Source organism: Stegodyphus dumicola, chromosome X1 (assembly GCF_044657685.1).
Source record: "Stegodyphus dumicola isolate Sdum_Otavi_A_Nest chromosome X1, ASM4465768v1".
Lineage (NCBI taxonomy): Eukaryota > Metazoa > Arthropoda > Arachnida > Araneae > Eresidae > Stegodyphus > Stegodyphus dumicola.
This window is the reverse complement of record NC_140780.1, coordinates 51383767-51406489: the sequence shown is the minus strand read 5'-3', so window position 1 is coordinate 51406489 and position 22723 is coordinate 51383767. Positions and strand designations below refer to the sequence as shown.

At 33.2% G+C, this 22723-nt stretch overlaps 1 protein-coding gene across 3 annotated transcripts in view; it reads right to left on the bottom strand.

The window, feature by feature from the left end:
* LOC118180911 (uncharacterized) overlaps positions 1-22723 on the bottom strand; it is a 130444-nt gene that overhangs the window by 45167 nt on the left and 62554 nt on the right. For all 3 annotated transcript variants that reach the window (XM_035349993.2, XM_035349991.2, XM_035349994.2), the window contains exons 3-5: positions 11604-13626; positions 11260-11480; positions 7490-7641 (exon numbers count right to left, since the gene is read on the bottom strand). In XM_035349993.2, the coding sequence (XP_035205884.1) occupies positions 7490-7641; positions 11260-11480; positions 11604-13626 (2396 nt within the window). The remainder of the gene's footprint in view (positions 1-7489; positions 7642-11259; positions 11481-11603; positions 13627-22723) is intronic.

The window sequence follows — 22723 nt, the reverse complement described above, 5'->3', positions numbered from 1 at the left end:
TTCTTTTAATTGTTGCAGGATTTCGTTTAAAGTACATAATTCTGAATTTGACACATATCAATATGAATTAAAATAGTATACTTAAATGCGAATTTATCTTCTGTATAGGCATACAAATGAATTCAATAAGGCACATTAATTTAGGAAATTTTGGTCATTCCAATAATATGTGCCATTTCTCCTTACTAAGTCGTCGTCAACAAATCTGAGAAGCTCATTCATAAAACTCTCATAAAGAACAAGATCTGGAATTGACTTCCGTGATCGTATATTTAAGTGGTCAAACAAGTAATACCCAGAGAAAGTGTCGATGAACTTTTCTCTGGATATTAAATGACATTTGTAATGTTTTATTTGTCATTTACACTTCATAAATGAGTCAAAATATTTAATAAAATGCTAGGTATCCAGACACGAGTTCATCATTTACATAACAAGATTCCAGTTGCAGAAAGCGCAATTAACTCTTATTGGCGTTATAGATTAAATTAGCTCACGAAAGATCTGAAATTAGAGGGTAGACGTGATATTCTTACAATGAGTTTCATTAGACAAGTCATTTGGACTTTTTCATTGTTTTACAAGCTTCGTGTTAGAATGTAAACCTATGATCGACATAAATATTGCTACGATGAACCTCTTGCGTGAGTATCTACAATAGATTCCTACGATGCTTTTAATCTTTCTCGATTTGCTTGTGAGAATGACGGGATTTCAGCCTACATCTTTCAATCTCGAGTCAAGAAACTAAAGAAACACATAGGAATTCAAAAGAATGAATTTCGGATCACGCGAGATCTTCTTTATACTGCACTCGCGAACGCCGGCCAAGAGGTGTTCGTTAATTTAGCATAGGAATGTCAAACTGAGAAGTGAAAGAGTTTCCTGATTGTTGACATTCACTTGGTTACAATGCATTAACGAAAAAAAGCTGATTAAGCCAAGGATATTATACAATTACTCATATTCAACCATGTAAATGTCAAATAATATACTCGTGTGCCGAATTAAGAGAATCTGCATATTATGTTGAATTTCTGAAAAACTAATGGACATATTTTAATAGAATATGGTATGAGTATATATTTATAACAGAGAAAGTGATATACGATTTAAAAGTCATTTTAAGTACGCATGATTATCAGTAAAGTTCACAGTGCAGGGATATCCAAAATCGACGTTGTGATATCGAACTGAAAATGAGTCTAATGCCGGGTATGGTTCTTTCTCACAGCCAGTCAGGTCGCTCAGCGTATTATAAGGAATTACTAAAGAATTATCTGCATTTAATAACCGGAATATTGGTTCATCCTCTCTTGAAACTATATAAGAATCAAAACGTTTTAGATCTAAATCACTATATTCATAAGATCAATATCATTGATGACCAACCACTTTTACAGTTTATACTGGACAGGAGGCAGCTGAGAAGTCCCTGTAGCATTCGATTCCACTCCTGCAGCAAGGCAGGTTTCCACTCCAGTATGATTCCCGAAAGTAGATGAAATTTCCCTCCCAAGAGCGTTCCAAACATGCTCTGCAAGGTAAGGTCAGGAAACCTGGCTAGCTAATCCATGCAGGGAATATCCTTATTTTCCAGGTAATCGCCGACCAGTTGAACCTTATGTGGACGAGAGCTGTCTCCCATTAACAGGAACTCAGGGCCAACTGTGCCTCTGAAATGTCGAACATGCGGCTCTAAGATCTCCCCTCTCTATCTCTTAGCAGTCAGGGAGCCTTTGGCAAACACTGTAGGGGCTTGCGGGTGTCCAACATAATGCGTGTCCAAAGGATATCACCTCCATCAACTTAATGATTCTTTTTCCCTGAGCAGGGATAGACGGTATCGTATTTTGGGCTCTGCCTGGATACAGGTACGCTGAGAATCAGTAACCAGGCTGAATCTTGACGCATCTGTAAAAAGCATGGTGCTCCACTGAAATCTGGTCCAATGCGCGTGTTGCCTCCATCATGCTAAATGCACTTTCTTGTTTGCTGCAGTGAGCTGGACGTAAATAGCGGGTATTCTATCATACATCCCTATCTCATGAAGCCTTAAGGCAACTGTAGATCGCGAAGTTTCGGTTCCAGTGGTAGCATACAGCTCACTCACATGAAAGCTGTTGCAGCTGTAGCAGTATTGTGCGTGAAAGGGAGAATAACGACCATTATCTGCTGTTATGGATATTGGTCAACTTTGTGCAGGTCTTCTGGATATGGATCCAGTGCCCTGAAACTGTTTCTCCAAATTACATTTTACATTGAGCCTTACATTGAACTCTGTAGCCAAATGCGCTTATGATTCGCCTGCCTCCAAATCTATCGACAATTCTCCATCTCATTTCATCATCCATACATTTGTAGCCATTCATTTTACCCGAATTCTTATCAAATTTACCCAAATCTTGCGACAAACATGGCGAATATCGTGATGGAGTACGAACACACAAATTGTCAGAAGCCCCTCGTGCGCTTATATTTCCTCCACAATCACACTCCCCAGACACGCACGTGTAGGCTTATGTATTCGACTCTGAATATTTGCGCAATTCTTCAGTGGCATAATTAGTACCTTCGGTTCAATGCTTTCCTTAAAAATAGACACACTTTTCAAATTCTCTTAATTTTGCACATGAGCTTATACGCCGGTGGAAAACGGAATCCCAACACCAAGAAGTTCAGCTAGATGAATGAAATTTGGGAGGTTTGTTTGCTCATTTTAAATATGACGTCAATTCAAATTTCATGCTAGACAAATAAGTGTGGCGCTAGTGGCGCCACTGTGAACATGTTAATCACGTTTGCTTCAAATACGTAATGGAAATGGGGTGTGCTTGCTTCGTATCGTTCGAGATTAGAGTAAAGCATGCCTTAGATAAAGAGATAATGAAGGCAGTATCAGCAGCTTACTGAGTTTGAACAAAGCCGTGTAACAGGAAAGTACGAGGAAGTTAATTTTCTTTTTTCGATACTGAATAAGACTTGGCAGGAATGTATCTCAGCATTTGTGCTAGTAGCAGTGATTAGGGGAATGTATTGTCTCAACAAGGTCGGCGTCCGGCATCTTGTCAAAGAGAAGACCGCTGTATTCGTCGCATGTCTGAGGTCCATCGCATTTCGGAATCTACTATCTGAGAGTTAAATACTCCGTGTGAAAACCATGTCAGAGGAAAACTCCCTTTTTCGAGTAACTTTTCGACCTTATTTTCTCTCCTGCTTTGCAGAGTGCTGTGAGGATGCGGTGTCGGCCGCGAAGTTTCGGCCGTTACCTGCTGATCTTGATAGCTTTGATAAGCCTAACTTGTAGGCCAATTCCTTGTGTTCGCTTCATGCTAACGACATGCAATTGGATAATGCGACTGGAGATAACTGTGTTAACTATGTTAAGGATTGCTTGGATTTACCGTACGTGAAGAAGCTGGGATGAGCGTCTTCTAATAATGTAGAATTTATTCACTACCTGGATATTTTTAAAGTCGCTAATTCAGATTATGCACGTGCGAAACGTGTTGTTAACTGGTTTAGAAAGTGCATTCATCAGTTAAACAGAATTGCGGTAACCTACTCAAAGATCTACAGTGGACGGTTAAACATAGGTATGGAATCTGTAAATGAAGAGTAGATAACCTAAAATAAACATTAGACAGTGGAATATACCATTTACTAGATTGCATCAAGTCTGTTGAATGTAAGTACGAATTTTTTTTCGTAAATAGAGGAAAAAAAAAAAACGGCAAGCGTAAATCTAGCGTTAAGAGTAAGAGAAAGAACGATCTTTCTCATTAGGATAATTCTGATTATTTTATTAAACCTTGTAAAACTGCCAAGAGTATGAATTTAACAAAATCCAGATCTAGTTTACATTTGGAAAATAAATTTCCTAGTTTAAATGTTGATGATATTTGTGTTTCTATTTCTGTTGTATCTGTTAATGTTACTATTCCCAGTGTTGGTAGTACTAATATTTCTAATTCTAATATGAATATACATGATATGCTGTAAAAAATTCTGATAAAGTTGATAGTGATAATTCTGTTGATGTAAATGATATCTCAAAATTTTAATGTTCAGCAGCAGTTAAGTCCCCTAATATACAATCTATTAGGATGAAATATAGTGAAGATGTTACTTTTTATGCACTTTAAAAATTTCTGACTGATGAATTACCTAATTGTAAATTTTATGGTCCCCTGAGTTGCGAATTTTTTACAGTTGTGCTATCTGATGAAAATAGCCATAGAAAGCTTAATCAATATTTTTTAGATATTGGTATTGAGCACTAGTCAATTTTTTTAGATAATAGTACTGAAACTCCCAAATCATAATTTTGAGATAATTTATGATAAGAATTATGTTTCTCTGTATTAAAGTCGGAAATGGCATCATACATGGTCATGAGGCTCCATCAATTATCACATGGCTTCCCGTGGCGATAACTGTGTCGGGTTCCACAGAACTGATAACTGTGATCACCAGGGGCGAGATCTTGGATGTGCCAACTGCTCTGGGTTCCAAGCGGCCTTGCATAGAGGTTGCCTTAAATTCCCTTTTGTTAGAAAATCTAAGAGATCTTCTGTTGTAAAACCTGGTTTGAATTTTTCACAGACACTACAATCTTCCAAAGTTGCTAGGGAGATAACCCACTAGTACGATAAATATCCCCAACGCAGTTTTTTCTAATGAAACACCTAATTAAAACATTTCACAAAATTATGTAAAAATTCTAGCATAAATGAGTTTTCTGAATTAATCAAGGTTATGTATGAATTTCAAAAGTCATTCGTCCAAATATTAGACGAGTTATTCATAACTGTAAGAGAAAATTATCAGAACTCAAGAATTGTAACCACATAAGTTACACATTCTACACCTTATACACTAATATACTACACCTCTTTTTTTTGTACTATATTTTCAGTATAAATCGCTCTGTATTTTATTTGATAGATTATCAGCTATTTATATATAGATATACGGTTGTAGTAATAGAGTCTTCCACATTGCCGTTTCTTTTTGATTGCCCGGATCCTCACTCCATCGTTTTGTACTTGCATCTTCTACCCCATCTGGCTGATAGCAGATATGTTACGTAGATTTTATCTGTTTCTGTTGGCTCTTAAATTGTGATATTTCTTTGTAGAAGTTTTTATGAACTCACTGCAGGGATCTGCCATATTATCGCTATTCATTAACAGATGTAACCTGATGCTGCTCACGAGAGCTATCTTTTGAAACTCATACACGTTCAGATCATACCGAGTTTATCCGGGATTTGGTGTATCTAAATTGAAATTCGCTTCCTTTAATTAACAGGAAAGAAGCCATTGTGAGATGTGTCTTACCAGTTATTTTTTAAAGATTAGAAATATTTTCTTCCTTTCCTTTTCTCAAACAACTTATTTTTTAACTGAAATAAAAAATTAGTCAATTACCTAGATTATGCTATCTGTGTAAAGCAAAAGTTACATTCGTGGAGAAATTCTTGACGAAAAATGGCTCACATTCGCGTTACACATAGGGAGCAGGAGTTGTTCGAAAACTCATTCCCTTCCATAATTCACTCAGTGCCATATTTTTCCTTATGTTTCTTTATTCGTAATTATACTTAATTTTGAACGAATGTACTGTAATACTAAATTAATGCATAGCAAGACTATGTGAAAGCTCAGTTAGGAAAACTCACAAAAACAAAATATTTCCTCACTGAAGTAATAGTTTCTTCGGTAATTTTAAAGAATTTAAGAATTGGTAATTAATCACTACAGCAAGAGCAACAAAATAAAAGTGGAATAGGTTATTACTTATTGATTTTTTTTCTTTTTGACTAATTAAAATACACTCATCATTTCTTAAATCTGAATTCAGACCTCAAAATCAATTCACTCAGTACTGATATTCTGGCTAATGGCTCAGTACTCATATTCAGCAACCAGTTTAATTCTGCGAAATTTCTTAGCGTTTCCTGGCCACTTTCAAGCACGTCCATTACATCCCCAAGAAAAATTTAACAAAAAATTTTATTGGAATTACAACATGGTTTGAATATATTTCTATTCTTTTAAATGACATTTTTATACCTCGTACCTTAACTTTTCAATTCTGAATTAGTTATTGCCAATTATTTCCCGAACCTTTCTTTCGTATCGATGAACTAGGAACTAGATACCAAAGTCAGGTCTCAAGAATACTTTCTCCGATAGAAGGAAACTTTTACATCCTAAAAACGCGAACATATTGTGCAATCCTTGCAAATGCCCTGTTCGTCCTTGTAAGAGTATAATTTTTATGCCACGTCTTTATTATATTTTTATCAACACAATGAAAGTTATCTAACCCCATAACGAGAGCATATCTTATGTTACCTGTGGATATCCTACAATTCTTGTAAGATCTGAATCGTTGCTTTTTTCTTGATTTGATAAAACTGCATGAATTGGCAGCAGTTTTGAGCTTGAAGCTAGTATAACATTTTTTTACGATAATATATATATTACCTGGGATTAAGATCATTTATATCCAAGATGGTAGTTCGATTCCACCCGCTTCGCGATTTGCATTGAGGATACTAAACCTTTGAGAAGTTTTTCACTTTCACTAATTGTTCAAAACCACACTGGCAGGGAATATCGTCCTTGTGGTTTTGCAGATAAATGTATTTACCACCAACATTATCAAACAGATTCTCTCGCAACGGCAGCTTTCATCTGGTTAAATTCCAGACTATAAAATGGACCTTCCCCTCACTAGCCAGCAAGCATTTCTCTTAAGCCACCATATACGTAGCATCAAGATAAAACAGGGATAATTTTAGTCTAGTATACCCATATAACAAAATATAAACAATCTGCTGCAAACCGGTCAAAGATTTTTAACTTGGATGATAGCTCCCGCTGCAAGCCTGTGCAATACCTGATTAACCAGTAAAAGCGTAGCCAAAAGGTAATTACTTTTAGCATTTTCCTTAGGTAAAAAATGTTTAAAACCTAATGTGTAACATATGGCGATGGAAGTTCTGAAAGAGCATGGGCAAGAACTCCCAGCAACATTTTATGTATAATTATGGCCTGATCGCAACTTATTTAGACATTTAAACAGAGTTGCTGTGTTACATTTTCATGGTTTTCCTTATGCGTAACATTAATTTTCCCTAGGAATTCCTCCACGAAGGCATTCTTCCCTATACGCAAGCAATCCTAGCATATTTTGCCATAATCTAATGAATTGAGAAAAATTGTGGTGATGAGAATTTATTCATAAACATTCATTGTACATATTAGTGATATATGCATTTTTCCGAATTTTTAAAATTACCTTTTAATCTTAGCGTTACATTTATAACGAAATTATGATTTCTTCTCTATATGAAATCATTTGGTGAAATAGTTATTTTATGAAACATGAAATTATTGGAATTTAGCACTTTCTATTGCAATTTAAAAAAAAAAAAAGACAGATAAAAATATTAATAAATTAGAGATAAGATACTCACTCGACATTGACAACTGGAAAAGTAACTGTTTTCCAAAAATCGTAACCATATTCGCAAGTCACTCTGAAATGCTCGTCAATATCTTCTTCAATGACTGGATTGTACTGTACAGTAACTGTATTCACTAAGTACTGAGCCCTTTCTTGCCTCCTCTAAGAAAAAGAATTAATTTTTTTGAAAAGGAAACGAGAAGAATGCATTACATTAACATAATGTAATGTGTTTAAACATATTTTAGTTTTCAAAGTAAAAGTTGTAAATTATAAATATAAAGAAATACTGGAAAAGCAGAATTTTTACAGGGTTACATTAACTGAGTGTTTAAGCTGCGCAAAAATCTGTTATATTTTTCCTTCACAAAAGCAAAAATCCGTAAGAAGGGTTCAACCGGATATTTTATTATGCAGTTTCATTGGGCGTTCAAAACGTCTTTAGACGCTAAACGTGTCAACAAAAATGTAAATGTTTTGCATCATACATTAATTTTTGCCTTTATTAGAATACACCAAGTGACAATAGATCACAGGGTGAATTTTTTCTCACTTTTATTTGTTTTTTCTTTACCTTAGAAGCCATCACTTAATTAATTATAATTTAAAGATTATTTACTTTTTATTAGGTTTTTAACGATTCTGTCACACAATATACTATTGATAGGACTTCTGTTTTACCATTTATTGGGTATTTTTAAGACATTGAAAGCTGTGGTTTGAAATGCATGATTCATTTTTTTTAATATGTGAGCACACAGGGATTGGGTGTTTATACAAAGATTAGATATTTATCGAAGAAGGAAACATGAAAATTCAGTGATTCGCTCGTTGGGATTCAAATTTTGGACCTTCCGACTACTTCCAAATATACCTCGAAAAAACAGAATGAGCAAGGGGGAAATTCCTTATATTCTCTCCTATTTATAAGGCAACTAGGAAAGAGGGAAATCCGGATGTCAAATCCGGGAGGGGGTGACTGATTATCGTCCATGAAATGCTAGTCGAATATAACTTATAGAGTGATTTTGACTTTTTAGAAACGGGAAACAGGAGAAATAAGCTTGTCCTCGCCAGGATTCGAACACCGAACCTTCCAACTGCCAGCCAGACATGTTTACAGCTACGCCACGAAGGTATGCAGTAATGAAGAAGAAAATTCCTTATATTCTTCCCCACTTAAAAGATACCGGAGAGGAAGGGGATCTAATTACCAAATCCAAGTGGTGACGAATTATCGTACTACGCATTTTAGTTAGGTGCTACTACAAAGAAATTAGGTTCATCGAAACAGCAAAGCTGAAAAATCAGTTATGCCCTAGCTCGAATTCGAACTTCGGACCTTCGGATTCCTAGCTGAACGTGCTTCCAATTACACCAAGAAGACACATGTGAGGAAGGAAAAAAAACTCCTTCTAAATTTACCTAAACTAACTGAAGCTGCAGTCGCTACAGATACCTTTATTGTTGAATCACGAAAATTTATTATTTATATTCTTAGATGAGCTAAGCAATCTTAACATTATCTATTTGTTTTGAATGAGCAGAGGTGATTTGCCTAGTTATGGGAAACATACGTATTTTCGCAAGTGAAAGACAAATCATATGGAACAAAGTATCCAATTCAACAAAGGCGAACGTAAAATTAATGTTGTATATGAAGAAGGGGGGGACTTTAGTAGAATAACAACAGGAAATTTTCAAATCATGCTTCCAAGCCTTGAGAAATTTATAGGGATTTCTGTAACGTTAATAATATTTATAATCTTAATGTTATCAAAAACTTAATCTTATCTTAATGTTATTTTGAGTGGTCCTTGCTATATTAGTATTAGTGTCAGGGTTACCTACATATGCTAAAGAAGGCAAAACTCGAAAAATGTGCGTTATTTCCAGACAGCAAATGGAAAGAATTCTTTTATATTGTGAATTATTTCGAAAAATTAACTTTCTTAAAGCCTAATTTCGTTAAGCTTAAATATTTCATTTGTTATTGTCTTCATTTTTGTGTAAAGAAATAGGAAAATCAAAAAAAAAAAAAAAAAAAAAAAAAAAAAAAAAGTATGAAGAAAGATGTAGTTTGGTCTGTCTTAGAAAAGCCGCTACAGAAAGAGAAACAAGTTACAGAAGTTTAAGTTCACAATGTAAAAATCAATATAAAATACACCTCCCTGCGATTATTAAGTTTCGGTTACATAGGTTAATCAGTAGCTTACATGCAATCAATCTAAAATTCCTGAATGGTAATGTCACTTGCAAGCCTGTGACTTTGTGCTGGATATTTGACCTTCATTTTCTGTCTGATGTAGCTTTAAGAAAGCAAATTTCTTTATGTAGGTTTGTAGCCTTTTTTCTATGAAGGGTTTCAAGGTCCATCGTGAGTTTTCAGCCCAACGTTTAAGAAATGTCACGCTTAATTTAAAACTCTGAAATTAAAGGGTTTTATAGGAGAGGAAAATACATACTAGAACTTTTTCGTTAAGGTGCTTTGAAACTGAAATGTCAAGACACTTAAAAGCATTTGCTCTTTAAGATAAGTATTGCTTTTGTCATGAAGGTAGTGCATGGCTTCTAATGGACTCATTTTTCTCTCGAATGTTCAGAGTTGAAGTACACTTTCTAAGACTTTTATTGCAATCTAACTTTAAGAACTGTATCCGGTTTGAAATAAAACTATTTTTACAATCTATTCGTTTTAGACTTGTAGGACCACAAATAAGTTCTAAAATACTAGTCTTTGTATTTATAATATTAATATTTTATATCTGTAAAGTTTATTATAAAAAAGTAGCTTTATTAATGTGACTAGCAATATTTGCCTGTTAAGGCACAAGGTCAAAATTTGTTTACAAAAGTGTTGTAACAAATACTATTATTTTATTTTTAAATACTATTATTCCATTACTGATTATGGTTAGAACTTTAGCAACTAAAAGAGACTTTAATTTCTGCCAATATGCTAAGTAAATAACCTTAAGAATTTATTGTTTATTTGCACGTTTATCTGTTGCTTCTATTCATCAGTTTACCATTTGACGATGTAAGACAAAACATGAGACATGCTTATCACTTTTAAAGTGAAAGTGAAAAACACTTAATGTTTTTCACTTTTCCCTATGACATTTCTTCCCTATTCTCTATGACATGCTATACATTTTAATTTCTTCTCATGTAAATCTATCCTTTATCATTTTTTTCACATAAATCTAAACGTGTTATGTTAATTATATTTTAAACTTCCTTTCCTAAGCAATATTGCTGCGCCTCTCATCGAGAATTAGAGGAATATTAGTGACAACTGTTACTAATATTCCTCTAATCCTCGATAATAAATATAAAAATAAATAATAATAAACTATTTAATTAAATAAATAATGGAATAAAATATTAATAAGAATAAAATATTTAGTAAAGAATAAAATAAGAATAAAATATTTATTCTTCTGAAAACAGTTTATATGTTTACATTTAAATTATTTAAATAGCATGTGCACAGAATCTAAATGAGTTTCTTCTTTTCCATAGAACGGATTGAGGCAGAAACTGAAGTCAGATTAAACTGCTTTATAAAGCAGTTATTAAATATTCAGTTCTGAGTTCCGTACTGTATGCAGTATTTAATGTTACAATTAAAAAAATTACTAGATTTTTATGAAAGTTTTTGGTATTAATTTATGTAGCCGATAGAAGATTGAAGGCAAAGGATAAAAATTAGCTTTACTGCTGATATCTAGAAACAAGATGAATACTTTAAAAGGTTAAATAGAAAATCCAACGTACCCTTGAAGTAGGTGCAGCTCTTTGTTCAGCCACTTCTTGCTGACCAAGAGTTCCGCAGCGATTCAATCTTATAAAAAATTCATAATGATTTCTACCAGATCCATTGACATAAGAGCAAGATGAATCTTGAGCGTAACCTGAGCTGTACACCAGTCCATTAAATGTACCATTGAAGCGCATTGTTACTTTCATATGATTATCAAAACAGTCAGCTTTGATAACTGCAAGAATAAGGGGAAAAAAAAACTAATCAGAATTTGAAAAAAAGTTTCAAAAGTTTAGACTTTAGTTATTTAAAACATCTAAGCATTTAAGTATAGTATCTAAGATAGTATTACACTCACATTCTACTCTTGTAATGTTCTTTGCGGATGTCACTGTGCCAACAGAAAATGGTCTAACAGAAGTATCAGATGTTTGATAATTATGTCCGAATCCTGGTCTAGGATAATAGGAACTTCCTGGTTTTCCAGTCGCTATGTCAGGTTTAGAAAGTTTGATAGAATCTCGATTTTCTGTGAATACATCAACTTCAGGTGTTTTGGAATGAATGGATGAATCAGTGATTGTATCATATGAAGGTCTGAAGGGCTTTGTAATGTCTGGTTTCAATTGAGAAGGTCTCGTATCAGACAAAAATGTTTTGGGATATTCAGGCACAACTTCTGATTGCTTTGTGTAGTCATAATCTGCTCGAGAATGTTCAAAACCTTCAGGTTCTTGGTAAGATATGCCTTTAAAGTCAGTTGTTGACTTTGGGGCTACTACTGGATCATCAGCTGGCCTCGGAGTTGGTCTTTGGTAATCCGGTCGGTAAGGTCTACCAAAACTAGTTTGGGGATGATAGGGTCTACTAAAAGATGGTTTGTAGGGTTTTGAAGATCCAGAGTCGGACGAAGATTGCCTGGACGAATCAGTGCCATCAACTGAAGGCTTTGAGTAGCTATAATTGGGTCTAAATGAAGCTCTAGGAAAATCAGGATCCGGACGAGCAGGTCGTGTGAAATCTGTGTCTTGTCTAATTAAAGGAGTGCGATAATCAGGAGTGGGCCTGTAATAAGGGTACTGATTCAAAGGAGAATCTGGTCTGTATGGTCGTACAAGGTCTGCTTCTTGGCGATGAGAATATCCGGGATCTGGTCTAGCTGGTCTCATTCTTCCTTCAGGATATCGATCTTGATTTTCCTGTATTCTCTTAGGAATACGGGTGGAATTATTATTTAATTCAGTGGCTTCGAAAAAAACTTCATCAGAATTTATATTGCTTGCTGACCATTCTAAAGGATCTTCAGTAAGATCATCTGTTTTATTCTCATTAGTCTTACGATCATCTGTCACAGATGCTTCTACATGCTCATATATTTCGTTGGGATTTTCAGAAATTTCTTTTAAAATTTCGGGTCTAATTGAACTTGTGTGCACTTCTTTATGCTCGTCAGGCATTTCTTTGTTAACGTCAGAGATTTCGGAAATGTCAGATTCATTACGCTTAAACATCTCATTACTGCTCCCTAAATTTCGAACACTTGGAATATTTTCTGTCGTCACTGCTTCTTCAGTTACTGTATCATTCTGTTTGCTACCAGCGAAGAATTCTTCCCTCATCTCCCCATTATGTTCCATTTCATCGGGTAATTCAGTTCTAAAGTCTTCAGAACTTACAGGTGTACTTTCCTTGAATTTTTCAGCATTTTCAGTTTTATTCGCAGTTAAATTTCTCCCTGAATCTTTTTTATAACTTAAAATTTCATCCGTCTGCGTATGAGAAACTTCCGCATTATCTTCTTTCCGAGATTCTGGATTACTTTCTAAAGTTGTTGTTGATTCCGAATCTTTTTTCAAAGTAGTCATATATTCAGTTGAAGGTTTAGATTTCGTTGAGGCTGTTGTTTCAAACCGTTCGGATAAAGAACTCATGCTTGTATCATAATCCATAACTTTCTCAGCTAATTCATTGTAATATAAATTTTCTGTTGAATTCTGGATGTAATCTTCAGTTTCAATAGAACGTTGATTATTAGGTGATTGCAAGTGCTCAGTTGTACTTTCATATAATATAGCCATTTTTTCCCTCACGTTTTCTTTTCCTAAATTAAATGCAGAACTCGCCAATCCATTATTTGAATCCTGATGCTTAGTGCTATTTAGGATTTTTTCTGAAACTGTAGCATCTTCATTCAGTTTGGAATCTTCAACGAATATTTCAGTCGAAAATGTTAAATATCCATATTTGGAAACTGTAGAATCATTTTCTGAAGTTTTAGAAATTGTTGTTTCTTCGACTTCTTCACTGTTATTGTATGTTGTATTAGTTGTGTACTGTAGATGCTCGGAAATGCTACCACTAGGAATATCGTTGCTCAAAGTCTGAAAAATAGAAATATATTATTATTTCAGAATTTTATAACTATATTTTCATACGTCACTCATAAATATTAGGAAATGCATTATGTTATCGGATAACTTATTACTGACACCAATTTTTCAAACCTTTCGTCATTCACCGAAAACAATCTTTTAATTTATCCAAACTTTAATACATTTAAGAAGCCAAAATCTAATACATTTTCTTTTAAGTGAACTATTTTATAACAATGAGCTGAAATTAGTCAGACCCCTTAAATACACAATAATGCATAATTATGTTTCAAGATAAAAGAAGAATAAAGGCATTTTCATAAAGGCATTTTTCATCAGTAAAATTACTCAGTATTTAAAGCAAAATCTGTAATTTTATTAATTAGTGATAAGCTCACTTTAGGAAGCGTTATTAAATGAGATTTTCAACAGCTACTGCAATTTCTTGTCGAACGCGCACATTGCATTTTATAAAATGCTTTGAAAGGAATAGAATCAGTTTTTAGTGAATTGATAAACTGAAATGCTACTTACAAACAAGAATATAGCAAACAGCCAATAAATTGGCTAATTTGATGTAGTGACGAAATATTATAATTATGAGAGTCTATAATTATAAAAATATTTAAACTTTGATATAAGATAATCTCACAGTGATTTTTCATGTGCAGAAAACAGTTATGCACGTATACTAATCCGATTATAAAGGTTTTAGCTGTAAATGGCATTTAGGGACCGTAAATGTTTAGGAATTTAATTCTGAGACGCAATTAAAGTATTTTGTGTAAATAATGCTATTTTATTATATTCTTGTTATAATAATTGAGGAGTTTGTACTACGAAAAATATATTTTAAATAGTGTAAATCTGTTTTAGTATGCTAAAACATTCTTTTTTACTTTGTCAGATAGATCTTAACAGAAATTGGAATTTAACTAACAGTTTTACCCTTTAAACGTACAGAATATGAATCGGATACTAAAATAAAAGAAATTTAAACTGTGGGTATGTGAACTTCGCTGTAATTTGATTCATATTGAAATACGGTGTTATTAGCGTAATTTTTTATGCTAAATATAGGGATTTTTGACACGTGTCTGAGGAACCTATGTGCTTCATCCACAAGTTTCCGGATTAAGACGATATTACTTACTATCATAGCAATCACTTATGGCAGGAAACTCTCATCTTTTATAGCAACGAGCTTTAAAATTCCGAGGAATTTATTTTTTAAAAAACATAAACAAGTTTTGAAGCTATCTACCCTTTTCTATGTACATGTTAAAATTTTTAATGAATAATATAGTTTTTCTTATTTTAGATTAGTTACTTAATTTAAGAGAGATATCTTTGAGTAATCGATATCGATTCCTTGCTTTCGTGCAAATATTTTCGATAATCGGAAATTACAAAATGATTAATTGACCCTTAATTAATAAAAATTATTAATTTAGGGTTTATTAACCATTTTTAAAGAACACAATTGTGGTAATTTCTTAATTTTAGTAATAACGTAAATCGCGTCAGTAAGCTTCTCAAATTTTGTGCAAGATGAATTCTCTTTTAATTGCCTTGCCATATTCATGTGGGATTTTAAATCCATAGCTTAAGATTTTTCCTCTCGCTCTGTCTAAATTTTATCTGTTGACTGCTCGAGTGAAACTAATAGAACTCTCGCCACTTTGTTTTGTGAGAATAGATGTAAGATGATGTAGATGTTGTATTAATAGATGTAAGATGTTATAGGTATCATGTTAATATATATAAGATGTTATAGATGTCTTGGTAATAGATATACGATGTTATAGATGTTGTATTAATAGATGAACTACATTATAGATGTATTAATGTTTTATTAAATGTGTTTTGTTTGAATATGAATTGTGATTGTCAAACAAAAGAACTCACATTCATATATGGTTGTAGCTCTTTTAGGCATGCAAATTCGATTCCAACAAAACAGAAAGAAGAAATGGAACTTCCAACAAACATGCTCAGTGAAATCTAAAAGCCACCATTCTGAAAATAAATACTAAAAAAAATGAAGACTTCAGCTTGAGATTTCGCAAGCGATTATTGATTTAATTTTGTTATGATTATTTTTTTAATTTTGTTATGTTATTATTATTGATTTTATTTTGTTATGCTATTATTATTATTATTATTATTTATTTAATTTTGCTATGATTATTGATTTAATTTTGTTATTATTATTGATTTAATTTTGTTATGTTAATATTATTATTATTGATTTAATTTTGTTATGTTAATATTATTATTATTGATTTAATTTTGTTATGTTAATATTATGATTATTGATTTTGTTATGTTAATGTTTTTGACTATTAATGATATCAATCTGCATGCAGCTAGACGAATGTTTGCCAAACCAAACTTCAACGAAAGATTTTTTTTTCAGATATCTCCCAAGGAAAAAGGCTAAATTAGTCAAGAATAGTTACGCTGCAGCTGGAGAAGGTTTAATTAGTTAAAAATTTTCCCACAGATGCCAGCAGTAAATTATTGTGAGTTAAATTTTCTCTGAAGTAAAACTGAGCGTAGTACTTGAATTATTAATTAAGAATAAATTAGAGAAAATGTAATTAAGAACATATGACATAAGACCTAATTAAGAATGAAATGAGGGGTCAAAAAACGAAATTAATTTTCTATCCTGCACACATACACACACATTTGTATATATGTATGTGTGCGAGGAATTTACTATAATTTTCAGGTTTATTCTCACAAGGTTTTTAAAATTGCGGAAATAAGTAGCTGAAGTACGCTGTAAGCTTAGATTTTTCTCCGTATTGAAAAAGTAGATTTAGATTAGAACATTAATTTGCGTATAAATAAACAAGCATCTTTAACATGTGATACAAATAAGTTGCAAGTATTTTGTAAATAACAGGAATTGAAAGCTATTACTCTTAATTTTTTTCCTCTTTACATCAAAACATACTGGAAAGCTGTCATCATCCCTGTAATATCAAGATCAATGAACACGCCTGCAATTAACAGCTAGTTACCTGATGTAATTAATTCTTATCACTCTGTCTAGTGAAAGTAGATAAAATGTGTTATTATACTCGAGCAGGCATTACTGTCATAACGTTACTGGTTTCCTGATTACCTTGATAGAATACAAAATGGTGATCTCTTGGGATCAAATAGGGTCACGACAACAGCATCTCCATCTTACATTTCGAGCACGATCAAGCAGTAAGTTTTCTTTTGAAGCATTCGTGTCAAGGTTATACATGGAAAAGATTCGTTATTATGCCTCTGGTTACGGAAAAAAATACTATTAAATGTTTCTTCAAATACACGTAAGTTTTTGTAATAACAATCCATTTGGGTTTGTGTATATTTTATATTTTATTATTTCATATTCGTTTAAGCATTTTAAAATTTTATTTTAAGCATGGGCGCTAAAGATTACAGTGTTTGGAAATATAAAACTTTGTGTTAATCAGTTTATTATAAATAATGGAAAAGCCATGATATAGAAGCATCAAGTGCATTAAAATATACCTTTCGTAGCCTTTGTACAGATGGTTACTTAGTCATTATTCAAAACAACAAGACATAATGTTTCGGGAATAATTTCTTTCATTGAGTAGTAGGCTGAACTCTTGCAGATATAGAAATGAGAAGGTGGTTGTTTCTTTGTGTTTCATAACGACAAGGAAGCAAAATTAAAGCTTCCTACCTTAGAACACAAAAGTAAGTGACAAGCTGAAAGCTAAATATGAAAGGTAAGAAAAAAGCGACAGAAGCGAAAAAGCCTTTCCCTCTAATATCATAGGTTCAGTAGTTTTTGTTACTCTTAATCACAATTTGTAGTTTTTCAGTCTAGGAGAAAAATCAATTCCAAGAGAGATCAGTTTTTTTTTACGGCAAGTAAAAAGTTTGACGTAGTTCGACTTGAAGAATTTATAGAAAATTTTAAATTTTTTGTCGTTAAATTTTTTCTGTATATTTATCAGCTCAGTTTTAAACATCAGACATGTTCAGTCAACCAAAATAGTTCAAAAATTGGCAAAGCTATACTACTTGAACATTATCAAAAACAAAAATCTCCTCGTTTAGTATTTTACGTTAAGCAGACATTTAATGAAATCCTTCAAACGGTATTGATGATTTTAGAGATCATTTTATGATCCTCATATAAAACTCACAGCTGGTGATGTGACAAGAAAGGTAGCATAAGACACTAGCGAAACGTTCATCAAGATGTCTTGTAAAATAAATTAAATTGAAGATAACAGACGTAGTAATGAAAAATATAAATTAATCAGTATGTAAATAGTTCTTAAGAAAATACTGTCAATTTAACTTTGAAATGATCTTAGTAGAATATATTAAGTAAAGTTTAATAGAATATTAATTAATATGCATGTACTACTTCAGTCATACGCACTAGTATATAGGCAAAATTTTAAAATTAAAAAGAAGTTGCAAAGTTTATACCATTCTGTTCATTAAAAACATAGATATTAAGGAGCATAAAACACTACTTTCGTAGTTAACCTACATAATATGGCCAACAATATTAAAAATGCCAGTATTAAAAATAACTTGGGTTTAACTGTCTAACAAGCCTTATTAATTCAAATTCATCTTTTATAACCGCCGTTTTATGTGTTTTTACTGTTGTCGGTATCCTGTTCTTATATAACCGGACACTTTTGTAAGTCATGGTACATTTAGAAAATAAAAAAAATAGCTGAAAATGATTTGAAACTACCAAATACCTTAATAAACAAAGTTTTCTTTGAACCTAAAATTGGCAAAAAATGCAACACGTCAGTAGTTATTATAGTCACTTGCATGTTTTAAGGATTAAGAATTGATGCAAATGCTTTAGTGGCAATTCACTGCAAAGCAATGGTCTCTAAAATACTTAAATCAGTGATTTAATGAAAGAGAGTTTATGGGTTTAGTTTCAGTTTTTGAGGTTTCAGAATATTTTGAATGAAATAATTTTTATGCACTTTTAACATTTCTTCTCTTATTATCATTAGTAGTATTAGCAACTTATATATACATTATAACAAAATCATTTTTTTATGATGGCGTAGATGTTAAAGATAAAAGCTTATAGGGTTATTATTATTTTAATTAACCAGTTATTATGATTTAGACCTTTACTATAACATATCCTTTTGAGTTTTCTCCCCAGAAATGTAAATCAGTTAGAGAGTATTTAAGCTCAGTATTTTGGATTGCAAGACAGAGCGTGTTTCTGTCTCTCGAGAACACGTTATTAGGTTTTGCTAACTCTGATAAGATTGTAATTATTCAGCTTTGGGTTATTTCTGCCAGTTCTGAGCCAACTTAAAATCTAAGGTCAGTTGTATACTCTTTGACGACTAGGCTTATTTTAACTCTTGAATTTGACTGTTACTTTAAATTACATTGGCACAAGTGGTGGCTGATTTTGTAAGCATGCATTTTATGTTAAAATTCTGATTTCATAAAAATATTATTTTAACCTTTTCTAGACTTAACTTTCGTTAACTTAGACAACAACAACTCGCTTCAAGTCTGTTAGGAGTTTAATGCTAGTTTATGTTACCAAAGAAGGTCAAATTGTATTGGCCGACTCATATGGAGATAGTTGTAATCATGGCCGATTCAGCACTTTTAATTCTTGAGATAACAATTCTTGACACAAACATACATAGGTGTAATCTGCGCTCCTATTATTGATTATATTCGTGCTTTTTACACTTTTTTTTTTTTATAAATTTAAAGAAATAAATAGTAACAGAGGACAGCAAACTAGCAAGAGAGTGCATCAGACAAGAAATATGAATTATCTGAAATGAAGTTTGGTTACGAATAAAACAATTTTGGTTCGATTTCATTCTGATTATTGCTTAAGGTTTTAATTAACAAATTTAACATTACTATATACTGAAACGCTATGCAAATTCCTACGTCATTAGCGTCATGTGAAAATAATTAATTTTTAAATAAGGCAAGTTAGAAAGATTTGTTATAAGCATCTTACTATTTTAAGAATAAAAATCGGAAATAATCAAATTTAAAAGGAGAGTTAAAGGATTATTGAAAAGTGAATTTAGTATTATACCTCGTTTCTTTTTTTTTAATCTTAACATAGCTATAGATATCACGTTCTCAGAATCCTTACGCGCCGTTTATTTTGGCAACCGTTGATCACAGATATATACTTGGAATTCCACAATTGCTTTAAATGACGCAAAATATTTTGCTTTGACGTATTAAAATATAAAAAATAAATTTTATACAAGAAACATAAATTAAAGACAATACAAAAAATAAATAAATAAAAATTAAAAATAAAAAAAAATAAAATAAAAATAAACAAAAGTCTGAAAGCTTTCAGATTTTATATTACGCCCAAAGGAGTTTTGTGTGTTACTGTTATTTATTAAATATCATGTTCTTCGCACTTAAACCATAAAATTGAATCCAACAGCAGTATCGCAAAATAATTTTAAAATGAGCATATCCGATATACTGTTTCGCGCGTTGGAGATATAAATTTTTTTTCTCCGTACAGTGTTGCCATTGCTTGCTTTGAAATCGTCGAGTTTCTTAAAGTGTTCGTTAAAGCTTATTCGTTAAAGTGTTACAAAATATGAAATCGATAATAAAAGAAATTCCAAATTCCAAATTAGAGCTTCCAGATGCTCATATTCGGTAGAGTAATACGTTATTCAAAACTGGATGTCTCTTGGTTCCCTTGTTTTATCACAATGCGAGAAATATACATACATTTATGCAGATTCATCAGTATTTAATTTCTTTAAATATAACACAGGGAGATAATATTTGCTGGCAACAGTTTGGAAAGTGAAATAGCCATTTAAAGTTTTCGAGTCAAAATGCCAAAACGAAATTAATAGCCCATACTATGAAATCTAACTTTTTATACGTCTTCCACAACCTCTATCTAGAAAAATTTACACTTTTTATAAAAAATTAAACGCAAACGGTTTGACTGTAATGCTGCAAAAATAGATGAAGATATTTAATTGCAAAACTTAGGATTTTGAACAATTTTTTTGGCAGCTTTACTAGAGAAGTTAGTTAAAAATAAATTTTAATAATTTGAGGTTTTTCCCTTTAATATGATTCAGTGATATTCTTTTGCAATTTATTAATGTTTCGCATTTTTAAATTTTATAATTTTGCTACGTACAGTAATGAATTTTCTCGCAAATAATTTACAAATTTCAATCGCTAAATTATATTATTAATATTCTTACGCACTTTATTACTTTATAATCATTATCTAATAATTACACATAAACTCTTTGCACTAGAAATAATTTTCACTTTTATTTCATGCAAAGGATATTAGAAGTTAGTTAGGAGCCACAGTAGTGGCCACAGTATGAGCCACCAGATGAGTGCAAAAAGCCATTTGCAAACCCCAAAATTATTTCTTGCCTCAGAAATTTATAAAAACTAAAAGCGGCATTATTTTATGAATTTTTTATAGAAGGAGGTCTTTTTGGATTGGCTTATCCTGTAATTTCTATCTTAACGGAGGAAATCACACATGCCTATTTTTGTGTTTTCAGTGCTTATACTTCACTAAACAGAGGAAGAACATGTATTTTATCATCAAGCTAGTGAATAGCTTTTCCCATTTGTTAAAAGCGCGCTGCAGGAAGTGATGGGGGTGAGTTAATCAGATGGTTCAAATTTAACATATACACTGAAGTGACAAAAGTCATGGGATAGCAATATGCAAATATACAGACGGCAGTAGTATCGCGTAGAAAATGTATAAATGCGAAGTGCTTTGGCAGGGCTTTCATTTGTGTTCAAGTTATTCATGTGAAGAGGCTTTGACGTGATTATGGCCGCACGACGAGAATTAACAGACTTTGAACGCGGAATGGTAGTTGGAGCTAGACGCATGGGTCATTCCATTTCGGATATCGTTAGGGAATTGAACATTCCGAGATCCACAGTGTCAAGAGTGTGCCGAGAGTATCTAATTTCAGGCATAACATCCCACCATGGACAGAGCAGTGACCGACCACCTGCACTTAACGACCGAGACCAGCGACGTCTGCGTAGAGTTGTCAATGTTCACAGACAAGCAACACTGCGTCAAATAACCGCAGAAATCAATGCGGGACGTACGAGGGACGTGTCCGATAGGACAGTGCGGCGAAATTTATCTTCCTTGGGCTATGCCAGCAGAAGACCGACTCGAGTGCCTTTACTGACAGCACGACATCGCCTGCAACGACTCTCGTGGGCTCGTGAGCATATCGGTTGGTCCCTAAACGAATGGAAAACCGTGGCTTGGTCAGATGAGTCACGATTTCAGATGGTAAGAGCTGATGGTAGGGTTCGAGTGTGGCGCAGACCCCACGAAGCCATGGACCCAAGTTGTTAACAAGGCACTGTTCAAGCTGGTGGTGGTTCCATAATGGTCTGGGCTGTTTTTACATGGCATGGACTCGGTCCTCTGGTGCAACTGAACTGAACATTGATTAGAAATGGATAACTTCAGCCACTTGGAGATCACTTACAGCCATTCATGGACTTCACGTACTCAAACAACGATGGAAATTTTATGGATGACAATGCGCCATGTCACCGGGCCACAATTGTTCGCGATTGGTTAGAAGAACATTCTGGACAATTCCAGCGAATGATCTGGCCACCTAGATCGCCCGACATGAATCATATCAAACATTTATGGGGCATCATCGAGAGGTCAGTTCGTGCCCAAAACCCTGCACCGTCAGCACTTTCACAATTATGGACGTCTATAGAGGCAGCATGGCTCAATATTCCTGCAGGGGACTCCCAACGACTTGTTGAGTCCATGCCACGTCGAGTTGCTGCACTTCGCCGGGCAAAAGGAGGACCGACAAAATATTAGGAGGTATCCCATGACTTTTGACACTTCAGTGTATATTGAAGGACCATAGAGAACTAGCTAGGGTCACGCTCCTAACTCCTGAGCCCAGTCCTCCCAAGCCCAGTTGATATCTCAGTTTCTGAAACTGCCCCTGAAAACAAAAAATTAAGAAGCGTGCACTTAGTTCCTTTAGGACCCTTAAGTCCTGTTACTATAGGAGTG